Source organism: Rhinolophus sinicus, chromosome 3, assembly GCF_057876585.1.
Source record: "Rhinolophus sinicus isolate RSI-liver-muscle chromosome 3, RSI-T2T, whole genome shotgun sequence".
Taxonomy (NCBI): Eukaryota; Metazoa; Chordata; class Mammalia; order Chiroptera; family Rhinolophidae; genus Rhinolophus; species Rhinolophus sinicus.
This window is the reverse complement of record NC_142503.1, coordinates 29,030,287-29,050,588: the sequence shown is the minus strand read 5'-3', so window position 1 is coordinate 29,050,588 and position 20,302 is coordinate 29,030,287. Positions and strand designations below refer to the sequence as shown.

Genomic DNA, 20,302 nt, shown 5'->3' with positions numbered 1-20,302 from the left:
TCTAGTTATTATTATCTGTATACTGAGTTCTGCCTCCACATTCACGTGTATTTCATAAGAGTAAAACAGAAAGACAGGAATAAGAAATTTTATAAGGTGACCCTACAGATCTCTCAGGTGAATTCTGCTACCAGCTGCAAGCTGTCAAGAGGCAACCAGGAGGAATCAAAAGGGATTCATTTCATTTAGAACTCTGCTGCCCTCTGCCGTCAAGAAACAAAGAAATGTGGAGGCTGATACCGTCTGATTTTCCAAATCAGCTCCATGAAGCTATTAGTAGAAGTGACTGGATTCATTACTAGACTCCTAAAATACTTCGCTTACAAAAAGATAGATGAGTGAGTTTATATGTACTGTTTCATTATAATTTACACCTACCCTTTTAATCAGAAAAACAATCTTGGGGAAAAAACAATAGGAAGGCACTTTTCATTGCATGTTCAGTTACTATCACCCGACAATGTATCGTACAAACACCACAACGAAAATGTGACAATAACTGATCCGGTTTTGAAAACAGTTCATTTGAAGACCTCTGGGAGGTGAGGTGATAAAAGGAAAGAAAAAAGACAAGAAGCTAGACGTTCTGCGTAATCAAATGCATTGCAAGAATTCAAATCACTGTACATGATCAAAGCAGTCATTCTACATAATTACAACTGAATTTATCACTTCAGAAAAAATTCCAAAAAATTATTAAACCCTATTTTAAGGGTGGTGATAAACATACCATTGACCCATTGTTTATACCATTTAAAGGTTACGTGTCAATCTATTATGTAAAAACAAAAAAGACAACATTTTATTATTAAAAGTACATGGGGATTTTACAGTGAAAATCACCTTAGGCAAAAAACATTACCACCATCCAAAGACAGCCCATCCTGGTACCACCTTAGGGGAGACAAGTACATATATTGCTGAGGAGGGACAGAGGTAAAGGAAAGGAGGAAAAGGAGTAGAGAAGATAAGCTGAGAGCCACATTTGACTAAAGGCAACATATCAATAACTTAAGTTTCAAATGTGGACCAAATGTTGTCAGAATTTAACTTGTTCTTTTGACCTAAGCTGATTGATCAGATACAACATTCACATTTTACAGAGCCTAAAATCTAGTAAACTTGTGTAAGATTATTACATATAAAATAAAGCCCAGAATATCTTTATATATATTATTAACAGACAAGAGGGTCAGAGAAAAATTAAAGTAATGCTTTTAAATAAATTCATAGTCCCAATCTGACATGAAGTTTTAAGTTCTTATTACAACCTCCTCTACTTAAATCCAAGGTTTAATGAAAATCTAAATAGCCACCCTGAGACTTCCCAAATATTCAACATCTATTGATTTTGATATATTCTTTCTAGTTTTGAATTACAGAATTCTGAAATTACCAAAAATATGTTCCACCAAATTTTTGCACTTAAAAACTGATTCAAAGGACTATTTCAGACATTAAGATATTTCTGTCATAGATAACTTAAACACAAACAAACACACACACACACACACACCCATTCCATGACCTGCAATCCTGTAGAGGAACAGACAACAGAAGGCCGTGATGTAGAGACAGATGTAGAGCATATAACCACTTTATTCTGACTTGACTTAAAAGGAACCATTCTTTACTTCCTATAAAACTGAATGAAGGAGAAGGAAAGAACTTCTGAGGACACATAATTAATGTGTACCCACTTCTGATGGCATCTTAGGAAGAAAAAAAAAGGGAACCACACAGTAGTTTAACAATCAAAGTCAACTTGTTAAACACGTATCCACAATTATATCACCATTAAACTAATTCCATGTGGTCTCTTAAAAACAATTATTTTTCATCTCTGAATTTACCATTGCAACATCATATTTTCAACAAATGTTTAGGGTTTAAGGATTTGTTTTGTTTCTTTTTTTTTTTTTTTTTTTTGGCTTGCTTAAGTGATTAATGAGACTATCCTGTGACCACTGATCCACAGATTGAAGAGTTCCCAGCTTCCAAGACAAAGTATTTGCAACACTGTCCAACACTGTTCCTTTTAAGTTACTAAGCTCTATAATGAAAATTGTATGCTACATTAAAGAAAGCCTTAATTCACATACTTCTAAGGAAAATGTTTAAAAAAAAATCTGAACACAAAGGAAAGGTCATAAAATAGACAAAAACCAAAGCAATAATCACATGTATCCATCTACTAGCATCTCTCATTTCAATGCTTTGTAGGTACTAATTAATTGGTGGTAAGACAAAAAAAAATTTTCTTTTTTTTTGGTTTGGATTTGATCCACTTCATTCTGTTCTATTTTCATGTGGAAACAAGCGACAAAGTGCAAAAATCAAAAAAATTGGTCTAAAAATGTTCCGTTTTTGCAAGCCCTCTATTTCCCAGGACACTATCTCAAGCAAATGGACTATAAAATCATAAAGAGGTTAATGTCTAATGACATTTGGATATAAAGCAAACCATTCATTTAAGCTGGTTGTTGGACACTGTTGACATTTTACAATACCGGATCTGTGTAACCACATTAGGCTCGGAGGACACCCAAAAGAATTTTTTGTCAGAATAAAAATTTAGTTTTAGGGATGCTAATTAGCCACTTGGGGTGCATTCCATTCCCTCTCACATAACAAAACCACTCTATTCTGGTTTGGACTTGCATGTTTCCTTCAATAAATAATTAAATAATGGAGGTAAAATACTGGTAATATTAATGTATATTGATATATGATAGCATATCTGCTACCAGAACCTATTCAAAAAGGATATCAAACTGTGAAATTAGCTAACAAACAAAATATTCATCTAATGTTCATTCAAAAATTATTATATTCATTTGAATGTACTAGGTGCTAGGTCAAGCTCCATAAATACAAAAGAGAATAATAAATGACATCTTAAAATAGCTTCCTTGTAAAATGAGAATATTTCCTACCTCCAGAATTAGTGTGGGTATTAAATGAGCTAATATTTGTAAAGTACCAAATATAATGCCAGCAGTATTGTACTTCACCCAATTACGAGCAGCTGTTTCATTTTTATTAGTAATATGAACCACTCCGTGCTGCTAAGCACCAGCCATGAAGAAACAGTTTCTTATAAGAAACAAGCACAGGCTAAGAATCAACGAAGATCAATGTGAAAAGTCAGAAGCCAGGAAAATTTAGAAGGAAAGAAAATTTCTATCTTCAAAATTGAAAAATATGGCAGGCTTGTTTTGTTGTTGTTGTTGTCTTGTTTGTTTTCTAATAAGTATGCAGTAAAACAAGCACTTCACACATCACTGGTGAAAGATTGACTACAGAATTATTTGTGGAAATCAATTTATCAATATCAACAGCCAACAAGATCTTACTCCCTTTGTCCAAGTTCATTGTACTTATAAAAATTTGACCTAAGGAAATAATCAAAGATGCACAAGGAGAATGTACTGCAGAGAAAGAAAGTTCAAAACAATTAATAATATGGACTTGGATAAATACTGTTACATCTAGGTGATATAGTAACATCTCAGTAGACACTAAAAATTATTAGAAAACTGTTAGAAACTGAAACAAGATAGAATGTGTTTAAACATATGCAAGTAAAAAGATCAGAATTAGAATACTAAATGTTAACAGTTAAGTGATAATAGGATTATAGATTATTTTATATTCTTATTTATCCTTGTCTATTTTCTTCCAAATTTCCCACATTAAACATCTTTTATTTTTATAATTGAATAATTTTTAAAAATTAAAGCTTCAACTGTCCTTGAATCTACATTAATACAATTTCCTATTACAAATAGAGTATCAATCTGACCTAGTGTGACACGTATGGTCAGACAGCTATAAGAATACCTTGTTAGCCTTATGCACAGTATAGAAATAAAAAATATCTGCGGTATCCCAACAATAAATAGCAGCAGTGGAAATAGAAAGAAACAGAAAAACGAGACAAAACAGTTAAAGAAATATGAAAGAATAGAAAAAAGATAAGAGAAAGATATAATGAAAGAACTACACATAGAAAAGAATACTTTCAATTAGAGCCTCTTACTGTCTTATTCTAGGTACTGTTACAGAACTGCTACAGTAAAAGTTACTGTAGTTACTATAACCAATAATAATATAAGCAACTAAATAAAGAAGGCACAGGAGATGAAATAAAAGAGACATAGACACACAGAAATTTGGGGAATACTATTAATAAATTTAAGAACCTAAAGAAAACCATTTAAGAAAAAAAAAGATAAAGGCAAGAAGGTACCCATGATGACACTTCAAGAACTAGGTACAAGACTTTCTGTCCTCTCCCCATATCAATAAGCCACTAACTTTGTTAAAATTCAAATCTTCCCATTTAATTTTAAAATCAGCATTTTGATCAACCACAAGGACTAATGAAAATCTGCTGCCCCCTGCTGGTCGTTCAAATTCACCAAATGAACGAAGTCAAACTAAGGGTTAAAAGCTCATTTTTAGAAAAAACTATTTCTAATACAATTGAATAATTTTTTTCTTCTTCATAAACATTTGTTTTTGAAAACCCCAAATGACACTTTTCAAATAGGAGACACAAACTTCCGCCTTTCCAAATTCCCTGAACAACTTGGGGGATCTAATTTCAAAACCTCTTAGCTTGTTTTGAACTTGGGCTATCAAATCCTTTATTTTGCAATAGGACCAAAGAAAACTAATTTTTATTATAAAAAATAAATCAGCACTTAATTTACAGGGAGTTTTTCAATTAAAATATAAGAGAAATTCTGAATTGTAAAATAAGTGTGTTTTTTTAATATTGTAATGAAAGAGTGAAGGTGGGGTAAGTATCCTTTTCCTGAATTATTAATCAGTGTAAAGTTCACATTCTGATTTCACTCAGTTTCATGTTTGTCCTTTCACAGTCATTTAAAACTATTATTTAGAGAATAATATCCATAATTAGAAAAAGGTTTCTAGTCAAACTTTTAATTATTTGCAGGATATCTTCTTGCCATCAAGAGAATTAAAAACAAAAAGGAGGCTAGAAAGTATTTGTCTTGTTAATTTTTTTTCTTTTTTTTTTAAATCATGCTGACCACAAAACTTCAAGAAAGGCACTCTCACAGATGACCAGTGGGAGTGTAAAGTGCAGCATGCTTTCTGGAAACAACACAGCACTAAGCAGAAAGAGCCCATAAAATGAGCACATCCTTTTGCTTCTAGGAATCAATCGTAAGACAAAAATCAGAAGATGTATCTATCTACAAAGAGAAACAAAAATCAAACAACCTAACAGGTACAGCATTAAGGAAAAAGCAAATAAATTTTGTACATCCATATGATGGATTACTTCTGAAGTCCCTTGAAATAATATTTGAAAAGCATTTTTAATAAGAAAATGGAAAGTAGTTTGTAAGATTTTTAAAAATTCAATGTGAAACAGTGTACTATATGATCAGACAAGTAAAATACACCAATAAGTAATACACAAAGAAAAAGAATAGAAGGAAATAACCCCAAATCTGAAGTGTTTATCTCCAGATGGAGGGAGTCAGAAGATTTTTCTTTTTACGTTCAATTTTCCTAATCATGTACACTTGAGTACTTCAAAAAGCAGTCTTGCAAATGTATTCCAACAATACAGTCTGATAGTTCTGCTGAAGAGAATAAAAGCGGACACAGTTGTTTTTACTGTAAATAAGAGAAATGACAGACACATATTTGCAGAACACCATTTCCTTTTCTTTCAGACACGTGCTTCTTACCACACACATGATGTAGGACAGGATAGCACCAGAGGAGCCAATGAGCGCGCCCACGATGGTCAGCAGGTTGTTGTTGAGCAGGAAACCCTCCGCACACAGGGCCCAGCCTGAGTAGCTGTTCAGCACCGTGATGACCACTGGCATGTCCGCACCCCCGATAGCAGCCGTCAAAGTCACCCCCTAGGACGGAAAGCAAAGTGTAACTCAAAATTATTAAAACATCTGACATTGAACATACTGGTTCTTAATCACTACTGTTTTCCAATTAGTATCTTTACATACACATTCCACTGCTGGTGCCTCCTATCAGACCAACTTCCACAGATATAACAAATGTAAACACTGAATCACCTCCCCCACCAAAAAATAAATCCCTAAATCTCTAAAAGACCGTGGTGAAAAGCATGCAGAAACTGGAGAGGGGTCTACACTTGGAAAAAAAGTTAACCGTACTGAGTGAATTTCCCAGGGGTGTTGGCCTAAGGGCAGGCCTTTATGGGTGCCAAGTGAAACAACTAAAACTTAAATTTAAGTCCACAGTCTTACTAGTTTGAAGATCTAAGGTTATGGCTTAGGGTGACTAAGGCAGTTAGAGAGTGAAAAGGGAAATTCTGCAAAGGAGTAGGCTAGAGAAAGAAAGCCCCAATTCCTATGTATAAACACTGCCCAAATCTCTGACTCCTGAACTAGGCACATGTGGTCATATTCCAAGCAATTCTGTTAAGGATAGAATAGCGATAGATTACAGCTGCCCACCATCCTAGGGGAGCCAGAATTTGAAATTTGGATCCAGCCATGTGAGCTGCCTACAAAAATAAATGAATAAAAAATTACAATCAATACACTTTAAAGGAATACAACAGAATCCAAAGTCTCTATAATATATCATTCACGATGTCCATAATGCAACCCAAAATCACTAAACACGGAAAAGGAAAGGGATGGTGGGGAGAAAAAGTTTTGTTTTTTATTCCACATATTTCTATGTATTTTGAGTTTGTTACAATATAAATGTACTCATGTATTACTTAAGTAAGCCAAACGCAATGAAATTCGTCTGCAAAACATTTTATCTTACTCATTCTCACAGAGTCATTACGTATCTTTTAAATATCAAATTCACCTCTTCTCAAAAATAACAATTCTTGAAGTTTTAACATTGAAATGCTACAGGTTTGATTTTGAGATTTTTTTTTACCTCTTCTGCCCTATTAGACAGAAAATATCAAAACTATTTTTCTTTTGTTTAAAATAAAACAAAAGTCAGTGCTAAATAAGTCAGAATAAAATTAGATGATCAGTAGTCATATAAACATAGAATTTTAAGTTACTTTTCAGTGTTATAAAGGTTCTGTGCTGAAATTATGGCCTAACACTTAAATATTACATAAAAATCAGTATCATTGTAACACTGTAAATCTTGTATTTCTGAACCGAGCAGCCAATAAGTGTTTATAAGCAATTACTCTATGTCTAACTTTGTGCTAAGCACTGTAAATTATTTTTTAAAAACTTAAAACATATAAACTTTGCCTACAAAGTATACACTAGAGTAGATAAACATAAATCAATTAGTTAGTAACACAGAGCTATATGCAACAGCATTATTCACTGATATAACAAAATGCTAAATTGTAAAATATAGACAACTAAAGAATACCGTATGTATCAATATACTAAATGCAAAAAGCAGAAAGAGGACCAACCTATCATGAAAGGCTTTACTGAACTCCCTCACTGAACACAAGAGTTTATTAACTGCATTTCATTTTATATAATTATTTGACTTGGAGTCATAGCTTCCAATGAACGTGAGAGCAACTAATGGGCAGGAACTATCTTACACTTATCACATAAACCTCAAAGCACTACTGTGTAGGCCTTGTCACATAGCAGGCACATAATAAGTGGAATTTACATGCTTGGCTTTTTTAAAGTCCTTTTCACCAACACATTGATTCATTGAAAAGATGCCAGAGCAATAAATATGTTACATGTGACAACTTGAAAGGAACAATTAAGTGGAGAGAAAGAGTGACTTTCTTCTTATACTTTTCTATTTTCTCCAGATACTAAGATAAACAATAAGATCATTTTAAAACATATTTATTTATTCCATCAGTCGTTCTGAAGAGAGAGAAATATGATTAGACTGTAATCTAACAAAATAGTCCCCGTTCCTCGCTAAGTGTCTCCTTTCCATCCCTGACTCTTACCATGATGGCAGAGAGAGCCGACACAGAGCCCAGACAGAGAATGCCAGTGGTGAAGCTGGGGTCTATCATGTATGGGATCATCCCACCCACACTAGCAGTCAGCAGGCCTGCATTGAGTAAGTGCCTTCCAGGGAGCAGGAGAGGGGCAGAATTCAGGATACCTAGAACCAAGCACATGGCAGTCAGAACCTAGAACATGTAATAAGAAACTCCCACACACATACTCCTAAGTGTATGTCATTTAATTCTAAAGTACCAAAATGTAACCTTAGAATTAAAACATGGTATTTAAAATATCACGTTATATCACCAGAGACCGAAACATAAAAGCAAATTAGAGTTCTTACACATAACAAATATTAACGGAAGTAAGAAAAGTATGGCTCAACTTTTCTTTGATCACACACCTTTCTTTCCTCTCTGCCATGGAATCTTGAAGAGTCACTTTTTTCCCATAGGACCAACACGGAAGTTGTTAAGAGTGGTTTTATTTATGTAAAACTTCAAAACAAAGTCCTAGCACACTAGCATTTCTGATTCTATCAACTGAGCCCAAGTGAGAAGAACCTGGTTTGCTAGTTGTTTCTGACGACAGAGCATGAGACAAGGTCGTTGTAGGTTTGAGGTTCTTTTTGTGATTTTTAAACTTCATGGAAGTTCATTTAATTTTAAAGACTTGATTACTAAGAGGCAAGACCAGAGTTATAAATCACAACTAGTTTCTCTAGAGACTCACTTTTTCATGAAAACACTGAAAGTGGCCCATGTGACGGTTTTTTGGTCCTATTTTCATGACTTGCTTTAGCAGTAGCAAAAGTTGCCAAACTAGAGCCCTAAGATGTGCATTTGTTTTCAAGATAAGTACTGTATACTAATCACATGAACTTACTCAACAAGCTTCTCTCTATTTTGGAAAATACATAAAGTTCATTTCTGTGAACTCTGCACAGGCATCTCTAACCAAGGATTATGAAGATGTTATTTTGTTGATATGTATTATCAAATGTCAACTAGTCCCTCTGTGCAAATTTCTGCATACCAGTTTCCTCCACTAGCTGCCCTCAGAAGAAACAGCTTCAAAGCTTTATGAGTATGAGATTCACAAGGAACAATAAAGGGAAGCCATCTTTATAGAGAGAAAAGAGCATTTATATACTTCTGAGTGCTATACAAACTCTTCACCTAACAAGTTCTACTGTTGAGCTATTTTCTGAAATTGAAATGGAGCCCTAAACCCCCGAAACAATAGAAATTTACCTCTACGTTATGTTGAATCACTTACCCTGCAATTTTCCGTAGGCAACAAGAGACCCACTAAACGTGACACCACCGATGTAAGTACCGAGGTAGGCCACAATCTTGGTGAGATTTGCTGCTGGATCCACAGCAAAATGTGGATATTCTACAATATACTCAGCTATGCAAGTAAGCACAGCGGCCAAGCCCACTAAACTGTGGAAAGCAGCAACTAACTGAGGTAAGTCGGAAATCTGGATACGTTTGGCAATTGTCAATCCTGTTGGGAAATGAAGGTCAAAGAGAAATTAAAATTTAACGGATCCTGGAGAAGTAACCACAATAAAGACCACACTTTCATCCTTGTCACCAATAAATATCTGCTTCCAAGTATGGGCTAGAGTCTATAGGGACTATACAGGAGGTACGGACACTGGCTATACTTGTATATACCTTTTCAAAAATAGCAGGTTTTCTCAACACATCTAACCAAGGCCCAACTCTAAAACATCCAAACACATAGCATCATCACGTGCCTCTTCCCCTTGCAACTTTCGAACACGCCCCTGGCCTACCCCATCTTCAGATTACTTAACACTCCAATTAAATCCCCTTAAATTCTCCCCACAGCATGAATAACCCAGGCCCTCTTCTCTATAAGCCAACACTCGCTCCTGAAACAGCTGGAATATGAAGAAGACCTAGGTTTTCAGGTGGGTGGGTGGGAGCCAAGGCCAAAGGTAAAGAAATGTAAATATGTAGTGGATGGGAGGGAAAAGGGTGGAAAGAAATGCAAATATCTGTATAGTAAATGTCCAAATTAGGAGATTCTAAAGGAGTTGCATAGCTCTAGATAGGTGATATAGAAGGAGTGGGGCTCAGAATATTTGCTAAGATAATGTCTAAAAGGTCTCCTGCCATGAACCCACAGCCAGGCATTTATCTTCAAGTACCTTTCTAGGCACTGTCAAGAGAGGACCCAAAGCTTTCCTGGGGAATTATAAAAGGGGGCCAAAAGCTAATGTTGTCCTGGAAAATATTTAACCACCAGCTCCTCAGGATAAAAACAGTTGTGTGTATACATATACACATGATTCTTTACTGATATACAGGTATGTACACACAATTTTCAAATAATAATAAAATATGCAATACTCTTTATTGTAAATTCCACATAGCCAACTGATTTTCACAAAATGCTTTGGTTAATTTTTGCCAAACTCTTGTATCTGTACCCAACCTAGTATTTGCAACTGATGAATGAGTGTAGTTCCCACATGAATGTTGGAAAGTATTTTTGTTTACATTAACAAGTCAGATGAAAGTGAAAGAAGATATGTATGTGAAAACTTCACTGTCAACCATGTGAGTGAAGTCATCACTCACAGTTTTCAAATACTGGAAGAATATTTGCTCAATCTTTTGTGCTATTCACAATGTAACGGCTAGACACAACACACTTTGAAGTTTAAGCTGCATTATTAAAATTTTCTCCATCACTTTCCTAGGTCTGGACAATCAACAGAACAATACATGAAACCCAGATTTGTAGCATTTGTTGATTTCCATGGTGTAAATACAACTACCCTGGCCAATTTCAAGCTACCAATGTGATGTCAATAAATACGGAGTTGGGAAGAGAGGCACAGTAGCCCACTATTACATAGTATTTCTACCATCCAGATACAATAAACATGAATGACCTCGAGAGCAAAGATAATAAAATCTAATAAATTAATCAGAAAGTTATAGATAGTATTATTACTTTTGTTTCTAATATAATTTATCTATTTTATTTTGGTGGACAGTCATCACAATTAGTATAATTCTCATTCAAATATAAACATTTTAAAACATTTAATTGAGCAGGTACATCAACTGAGTCAAAAGAGTGGGCTAAAAAGTTGGGCATGGGCATTCACATAAAGGTAGAAACCCACAAGTGCTTACCAATGGTACCGCCCAAAGCCATTGCTCCAGACATCTGAGTTAACAACTCTGGGCTCGGGTTTAGGCCTCCCAGGGTGGCTGCCAGGCCTCCAGACACCCCAATCATGCCCAGTGCATTGCCAAGACGAGCTGTTCCCTGGGTGGAAAGGCCGGCCAGGGCACCAACACAGCACAGACCTGAGCCCAGGTACATGATCTTTCCAAAGGAAACGGAAGAGAGAGAGAGAAGCTATCAAAATTTTCAGTCCATTAGCAGGAGGACCTCTCTTGAGGAAACATGACTCTCTGAGGACAATTTTAAATTCGGACAATAGAGGGATTGATATGAGCTCTTTCAGTATCTCTATACTTTCCTGTCCATTAGGGATATTAAATACCTGAAAATGATACTTGCAAAAATATGATTTATGAAAACGGGGTTCTTCCGGATTTGATAGCATGCACAAATGCATACAAAGTACCCAAATTTAAACTGAGTTATTGAGAGATCTAGACGTGACCAAATGCTATTAGTATAGAGGTGCCAACTGCTGATGTTGTGTCAGGTACCACGCCATACGCTTTACATATGTTGTAACTCAGTCCCATGAGATTCACAGGAGAAAAGAATCATCACCCTCATTTTACAGAAGGAAAAACCAAAGTCTAAAGAGGTTACACAGTCTTTCCAAGGTCAAATGATCAGTAAATAGCCAATCTGGGTCAGACATGGTCTGACTCACCGCTCCAACTCTTCTCAAAAAAAGACTGTTCATTCAACAAATGCTCCATGTTGGAAACAGGGGAAACCAAGAAAGACATGATTTTCCTGCTGTCAGAGAGGTTGTAATGATAACGATAGTTATCGAAAAGAAATGGAAAATACTGAGTTCAAAGTTGAGTCTCTATTATAATTACATGTAGACATAGAACTTTCAGAAGTTCAACTTGATCATTTCTTTTTCTACACAGTGTTAATTTTTAACCAATCTTTTTTAAATTAATTGGCATAACATCTAGTAACGAGATGATGCACTGGATTTATAGGGGAGAAAAAGTAAGAAAAGGAATAATATTTAATAATAGACATTTTTCTGATTATTTCATTGCGTCCCTACAACTATCCAGCCAGGTCTATAAAGAGGATACTAATAACCTTTTTACATGTGGAAAAACTGAGGGAGAAACAGGTAAACCCACATTTGCGCATTCCGTTAGCAAGTAAATCTGTCTCAACAATCCAGGGTCCTAATTCTTAGGGGATGAGAACGCTTTATTTGACCAGGATGTTTCTAGAGTTATTGTTGTATTTGCTTGATAGAGTTTACATATTGGTAATGACAATGTTAAATACAATTGGGGGAAAAGCCCAGCAGCAAAAAATAAAAACTTTCAAAAGAGCTTCTTACTTGTTCAATATTATAACCACTGGAGAGGGCAGCTAAATATCCTCCAACGAAGGTACCAGCAGGCAGCAGATACAGATAATTGTATTCTGGGGGATCAGTGGGACGCTTGAACATATCCAGCATTCTCTGAGTCACCAGAAAGCCACCTTATCAAAGCAGATATAAAACAGAGAGAGGTTATCTCTTTGAGCAACATGATTTTTTAAAGTGTTGCAATTTTTCTATTTTAAGCAGACCTATACCATCTATGGATAAGCATTTTAAATAACATTTTAGACCCTCAAAATCAAAAGTTATTCTATTATTCTAGCCAGTTCCACTGAAGGGGGAAAAAAATCTGAACTTGCTATCAAGGCAGAACCAACTATTTCTGCATAACTGAAAGTAAACAGTCATTCAAACAGCTTGGGAATGTAAATGACCAAAAGCCAGGATTTATTTTCTAATAGGTTATTCTGTTTGTTAAACCTTATAATAAATGATAAAAGAAAAAAATTCCATTTTAACAGGCACCAGGTTTCTTGGACCCATTAAAGAATTTTTAGCTACAAAATAGCATCAGACAAGCTTTCTGCACAAATGATGCACTAAGCTTCCAATTTTTAGAAACACACACAGGCCAGGGTAAGGAAAAAGGCTAAACTTTTATCTAAAATTATACTCATTTAGAGATGTTATGGTGATAGCTCTAAGTCAACTTAATTCCAAACTATGCATTCAATAATTTTCCAATTAACTTGTAGCAAGATATCAGTTTGTTTGTTTGTTTTAGGGCTCTGGGGAGTGGTTTTTATAAAACGAGTTTCTAAAAATTACAGATGGGCAAAATAACTAATTTTCCTTCACTGAGAGCATTTATGGTCTGAGTGCAACTATTTCTTAAAGGTACAAAGTCTTAAAATCAGAATGTCTATCTTACATTGACTTATATTTGCTTTTCATGTCTCTATTAAATACAGTACTCTGGATTCTTTTACCGTCATCATACCTGCAATGTTGACTGAGGATATGAATGTAGCAAGAGCAGCTAGGCCCTCAGGAGTTGTGGAAGGATACAAGTGTCCTCCCATCAGTGCCAACCCACCAACTGCAGTCAACCCTAGGAAGAAAGCATCAATATGGTCAATAGTTACAGTGACAGCGCCAAATCACATGTCATAGCTGAAGGACCTCACGTGAACAGAGTCATAAAGAAGAAAGTTCTCACACACTATTCTCACTGATGTACTATTGTGGGCAGAGAGTTAACAAAACTTTTTCTCATTTTGCCTAAGAAGTTGAGCTTCCTTTAACTTTCTATCTCTGTTCCCCTGCTAAAGATATAAGTCAATAAGGATATTAGAAAACATTGTTGATGGTAAAAAGGGACCCCTGGTGAATAAACTGCATCTAAACGGGAAGGAACTGTTGATGAACTATCATACAAGATGGTGAAGCCATAGATTTGGGCTTTCCTAAGGACAGTACTCTTTGGGATTGGACACGCTCCCTGTGGAGATCCTGGAAGCTATGCCTATGGCAATGTTACAAGAAATGCCCACTGGAGCCAGGAAGCTTCTGTGCAGGGCAGCTCCATATCTGTCCAATGTCGGTCTCAATCCTCCAATCTGAGCTCTCGCTGGGGGCCAAAGAGAACAGCTCCTGGGCAGCAGTGTGGACTGCTGCATACACTGCTAGAAAGACTCAAACGGAAAAACGCCTGATGTGCCCCGCTGGCCAGCTGTGTTTCCTGTCCCATAAGCTACAGTGTGAACGTGATGCCAGGTGTGGTCTACTGTAGACTTGCTAGACTGATTGTTTTGCTGAATTTCAGAGCCCCTAAGGGATGCTGCAACTATTATTCTATGAAACACTGGTTTCCAAATTCTATCACAGGAGTCCTTTCTTTAAAGGAAACCATTAGCAAAAGAAATAACAATGACTCTGCACTGCTTGAAATGGAAGCAGCCTAAAGCTTGACCCGCTCCCTCAGCCTCTTACTTCCAACCCCACCCCCATACCCGCTGGGAGCCCAAGTCACCACAACCACCACCTCAGATACAAACATACAATTTGAAAAGACAGACTTTATGAACCTCATTGAAACTGCTCCTAGAAGCCCATGAAAACCTAAGATGAGAGAAAACAAGAGAGGACAAACCTGAGATTGCATTAGTCACAGACATCAGTGGTGAGTGGAGGGCAGGGGTCACCCCCCAGACAGTGTGGTAGCCCACAATGCCAGCCAGGCCAAAGGTGGTCACCATCTGGGAAAAGGCTAAATTGGGAGCTGCAATGCCCAAACCCAGCATCCCAGTGAGACCTAGAGAAAGAAAGGAAAAAGTGTCATCTGACATCCAATTACCTCGGGAAGATTAAAAGCACACATATACGTACACATAAACAAACATGTGAAATAGTCAATGCTTTTAAATTCCACACCCTTGCCAATATCATGCAGATTTTTTTAGACATTTCATAATTGGGAAGGGGGTTAAAGAAATTTTGAACAAATCTCAATTTCCTGACCACCACCCCCAAAATAAAATAAACTGTAAAGATCTAGTAAAATTGATGAGTCACCTTAATAACAATTTGCAAGTTTTCCTTTGTATAGCTTCCCTGTTTTAAGTGTCACTGACAATGCCACATGTGTTTATATAAGCGTTTTTATTCCAGAATTACAGGCCTATGGAGGAGCTACCAAAGTAACTTCAACTTGGGCAAGACACCTTTATAAGACAGGATATTTGTAAGGCCAACTTTATGTCACTCTCAGATTTGGCTGAGGAAGAGGGATTTGAAAAGAGTAGGAAGGATTTCATTCACTCCAGCACCTCCCCAAAACATATGGCTTCCACCCACCCCGGACAGAAATTTTGCAATTGCTCCTGAATCTGGACTGGACTGCTGGCCAGGGTAGTCAGCTCCAGCCTCAACACCAGGTCATCAAACAGGATTTTACAAAGAAGAGGGGGAAAAAAATACAATTAAGAATGTGCAGAATACAAACAGTCAGCTGGGAACATACATCTTTAATTATCACCTTCCCTAATAGCAAACACGTGGACGGCTGTTCCGCAACAGAAGAAAGGGTTACCCAGTGGTCAGTAAAAACAGAATACTAATGGGTGACCAGGGAGCTGGAACTTAACTTCCCTGAATTGGGTACTTTTTTTCCTTGATATGAACTATTTCTTTATGAATGGTACAGCTGGAACATCTAGGAATTTACATTAACTTTACCTTAAGTCATTCAATAAAACTGTAGTTTCAATTTATACTTTCCCACCCACATGTAAGATTTCCAGTATTCCAGTGCATGGCCTGTTAACCAACGGGAGGGAGAGTTAGAGAGAATGTTGTTCTGTGTTCCGGTTAGCCATTAAAGAAGCCCCGCAGGGCTGTGGTTAAGTTCCTGTTCTTAAGCCAGGCTGCCTGGTTCAAGTCTTGGTTCTACAGCTTGGGAGCTGTGTGACCTCAGGCAAGCACCATCAGCTATAAAATTATTAACCCTTTCTGTCCTCACCTGGAAAAAGAACTCACACATCCGATGGTTTTCTTACCAACTATTTAACAAACATGTCTTTTCTAGAATACATGTAATGATGTCAAATGTGCTATTTCTATAGTTTGCATAACAAGAAAAAGAAGAGAAAGGCAGAGAAAAAAGAAAGAAAAGTGGAAAAAAGCAAATGACATTCTTTGAAAAATGCTATCAAACAGATTCCTAACACATAATCAAGAAAAATACTTGTTTTTATTATAAAGGAAGAAGTTCAAGGTAAAGAAAAACAAATAGAAGACCATCTTTTTAGTCACTGGAATATGTTACTGTCATATCTATTAAAAGGCAATAAACTTTGACTTAAAGAAAAACTTAGAAAAGTAAATCATCACACATGCCTCGCTGTAGTTCCTAATGAATCTCAAAGAGAAATGGAAACTTACAATCCTGCTGATAATGTATTTCTCCACGTACAATACAATAATCTGGTCTCTTTTTTATAAGTAAGTACAAGTAGGGACGCTGCCCCATCTATTCACCATGTTCACAATGAGAGGCTTTTTGGTCATTTTGCTGAGACTTGCTCTTTATTCAAGGAGAGTTACATACTTAGCTTTAAAACATCTGGACTCACATGGGAATTAGGAGAATGCTGAGGCTACAAGAATTCTCTGTGCCTGGTGCTGGTCCTTAATTCTTTACAGTTTGCTTTTGTTTTGGCTCTAAGCAGATCTAAACATTTTAATTCATTCTATGAAAAAGAAACCAATTTAAAATCAAATATCTAAATGTCAGACTCAAACAGTTCATAGCCAGAATGAATTATTTACCCATATTTTACAATAATTCTTTAGTGTTTTCATGAAAATGAATTTAAAAACAAAGAATTTATGCTAAAGTGTAAAGAAGAGATTAACATTTAAAAACTGAATTTTGTTGTTTACTAGGTGAATAACTGAGAAAGTTAGTCAAACGCTCAAAGGCTTTACCTGTATTACAGAGCTTATTCTTCAACGTAAACGTTTGGCTCCCCAGTCTTACCCAGCTGTGCAGATAATCACAACTGATGTTTTATAAACCACAAAATAAATAAATAAACAAACAAACAATCACATTCACTTAACACCAGTACAATCTGACGTACATCACAACTTAATCTATTTGATGTAGATAAAAATATTAAAATATATTTTCAATGTTTTTATAAAAGGAAACGTATTAACAGCCTGTATATTATTTCATACACATTCATTCCTGTATTTAGCACAATGCCTCTATCTCTTGGGGGAGGCAATCAACACAATCTCCAATTCCTCAGAGGTGGGACAGGTACCATATTTATGAAAAACTACTTCTATCAGGCCCAATTCCTAATGGAATCCAAAGGACAACAGTATTTCATTTACAAATTTTGACAATTAATACATTACTTCCAAAATTCAAACATTCAGGACTAATCCTACTAAATGGGATCCTCACCAGCTGTATATGCAGAAGCCGTTGTCATCGTTCTCGTAAAGGGTGAGATAGTAGCTGCTTTTTCAGCTTCCAGCTCAGCCACTGTCTTCTGTTTTACTGGGGCGCCTTGAGGAATATTTTTTGGTGTGGGAGCAGGGAAAATCACTTCACCATCCTAACAAGAATTAGAAGAATAGTGCTGTTTTAAAAAGTCAATCCAGTGTTTCAAAAACACAGAAGATAGCAATAATGCTGGGGAAAAAGGTTCACTTAAAAATAATTTTACACAAATTCATATAATTTATAACTTACTTTATATAAATATATGATGTTTGTATTACACATACATGCATAGATGTAATTTGTATGTGCATAGAAGACATGGAAGACTAAAGATCAAACCCTTAAAAGCAGATAGGTTGGAGAAACATTTTTTACTTTATTCAATTCTGATTTTTTGCTTTATTTATTTCTGTTTTTCAAAAGCAATGCATATTTTAGGTGAGTCATATAATAAATATATACATATTTAGTTGTGTATGTAAGTCTTTGGAATATATTTATTTAAATCATTCTGTATTTTAAACAATTTTTGTTGACATAAACCCAACACATCAATACTTTATTACAATATATCCCAATTTCAAATAGGATTCTTCCATGAACAGAAATCCTAAAATAAATTTAAAATGAAAACAGAGGAAGGAACAGAAGATCTCTTTACTTACCTTCATCACTACCGTTCCTCTAATGACATGACCCATTGTACCAAAGTCAAAGTCATCTTTCACTTCATAATAAAAATTATCTTTGTCGGGGCTGATGGCCTTCAGGAGCTTGATGATGTTGTTGGAATACAGGGTGCTGGCCTGAGTGGCCATTCGGCTGGGAAGGTCTGTGTAGCCTATGTGAGTAATTCCCTAAATGAATAAAAATACAGTCAGAAAGCTCTATTATCGTATGCTCACCTTCTTTCTAGGACAATTCTCAGTCACAGTCTAGGCTAAGTTTTGAAGTTTTCTATCTTTATAAATATATACACATACTGACAAACAAATATATATTTCAAAAGGAGCTTTGAAATATGCCTGTTTCTGTTTCTAAAAATTTCAGGCCTCAGTTTTTCTAAATATTTAAAGGAATAAACACTATCGCACAAATCACTAAAGATGTGGGAGTTGGTGCATACATAGAAGAAGATTTTTGATATACCTTATGAACATACAACTCTCCTGGCCTAGTGGTTTCAAAGTTTCCGCCAGCCTCAGCAGCTAAATCCACAACAACTGAGCCTTCCTTCATTGACTCGATCATTTCTTTCTTAAATAGAATTGGAGCTTTTTTACCTAATAAAAATCAAAGAAATCAGTACAAATTATAATTTTTATTTTTTAAAGATAATCACTGTTAACATTTTATTAAATAAAAGCATTATATTTATCAAGTTTACTTAAATTTATCAGCAAAAAAGTTTTAAAGAAAAATAAGAACTTGTTGACTTTCAGAGGGTCTTGATCTGCTCCTTCTGGTTGTGCATGGCCTGGATATTGGGGTCCAGCTCCAGGGGGCTCAACAGGCTCTGGTTCACTTGGACAGCTGTAATGGTCCCCAAACTCCCAACACCACCCTAACACCTCAGCCAGATTCAAGTTGATGCCCAGGCGAGCCCAGTAGCTGCCGCCCGCCCGAAAAGGCCAAACTGCTGATGTGGGAGCCAGTAGCATTCGCGTGTGAGCAGCTGCTGAAGGCCTGGGGGCCAGAAGTGCACACCTCGTAAGTCGTCTGGGTCACCCTTGTGGACATGGTGGAGGCTGGAGTGGAAGCGAGGAAGCAGAACGACACAGAGACTTGAGAAGGAGCCAAAAAGCTGCTTTGTGCTTGTTTTCTTAAATGAATAATAATAAGCAACTAAGGAAACTATGTGCACCCAAATTGGACAATGCATGAAGATCATAAATGTCAATGGAACATTCAATAGTAATTTATGAATTACAAAATAGAACATTTCTAATCATCTTAACAAATGTCACCATATTTTCCTACATGCTATATTAATCTACCTTACTTTAACATGGGATAACTTCGAGGAGAGTCAAGGAAATGCCATGAAATGAAATCAGTGTAATCCCACAACTCCGAAAGGCTTAGGAACACTCATACACTTTAATCCCACTCAACAACTATTTATTCCCACTCAACAACTATTTATTCTACACCTCTGGTAAGTCAAATCCTATTCCTGGTTGCTGGAAATATACTGGTATATAAACAAAAGATCCCTGTTCTCATGGAACATTCTCCTCATGAGACATTTCACATTTTAAATTCATTCACTAATTCTTACATAGAAGATAAAGCACCAAATATAAGGCTTTTGCAAGCTTACATACATCTATATGTTCAATGGGACCCACACTGTCAGTATATTATCGAGCTCAAGTTTACTAAAACAATGTAAGTACCTAACTCAATGGAAAAAGGAAATAAACTTGTGATATTGGTAGCAGGAAAGCAAAGAATTAATAGCCTAATTGTCTTTCTCTCTTCTTTTAAAAGTTTTCCACTCTCTGTTTAGAAAATTTTAGTAGAAACTGTCAATTTTATAAACGGTCAATTTTAGTAAAAACAGTCAATTTTATTAAAATTTGCATGCAATCTGTTTTTCAATCTACTTGATTGGAATAAATATTATTCAAAAAAGAAAAATAACTTTTATAGCACGTGAAAATATTCAAAAAAGAAAAATAACTTTTATAGCACGTGAAAAAAAGTTGTAAAGATACAAGTGGGTGTTTATATGATACCTCCTTCCTTCTCGATGCAAACTTTTACTTC

At 35.9% G+C, this 20,302-nt stretch overlaps 1 protein-coding gene across 14 annotated transcripts in view; it reads right to left on the bottom strand.

Annotated features, from left to right (window-relative positions):
- The window catches only part of NNT (nicotinamide nucleotide transhydrogenase), an 84,743-nt gene that overhangs the window by 24,146 nt on the left and 40,295 nt on the right, over positions 1-20,302 (bottom strand). For all 14 annotated transcript variants that reach the window (XM_019736218.3, XM_019736224.3, XM_019736220.3 and 11 more), the window contains 10 exons: positions 18,680-18,813; positions 18,196-18,387; positions 17,489-17,642; positions 14,663-14,824; positions 13,511-13,621; positions 12,523-12,668; positions 11,135-11,330; positions 9,231-9,464; positions 7,949-8,109; positions 5,733-5,912 (listed from right to left, as the gene is read on the bottom strand). In XM_019736218.3, coding sequence (XP_019591777.2) covers positions 5,733-5,912; positions 7,949-8,109; positions 9,231-9,464; positions 11,135-11,330; positions 12,523-12,668; positions 13,511-13,621; positions 14,663-14,824; positions 17,489-17,642; positions 18,196-18,387; positions 18,680-18,813 — 1,670 coding nt within the window. The remainder of the gene's footprint in view (positions 1-5,732; positions 5,913-7,948; positions 8,110-9,230; positions 9,465-11,134; positions 11,331-12,522; positions 12,669-13,510; positions 13,622-14,662; positions 14,825-17,488; positions 17,643-18,195; positions 18,388-18,679; positions 18,814-20,302) is intronic.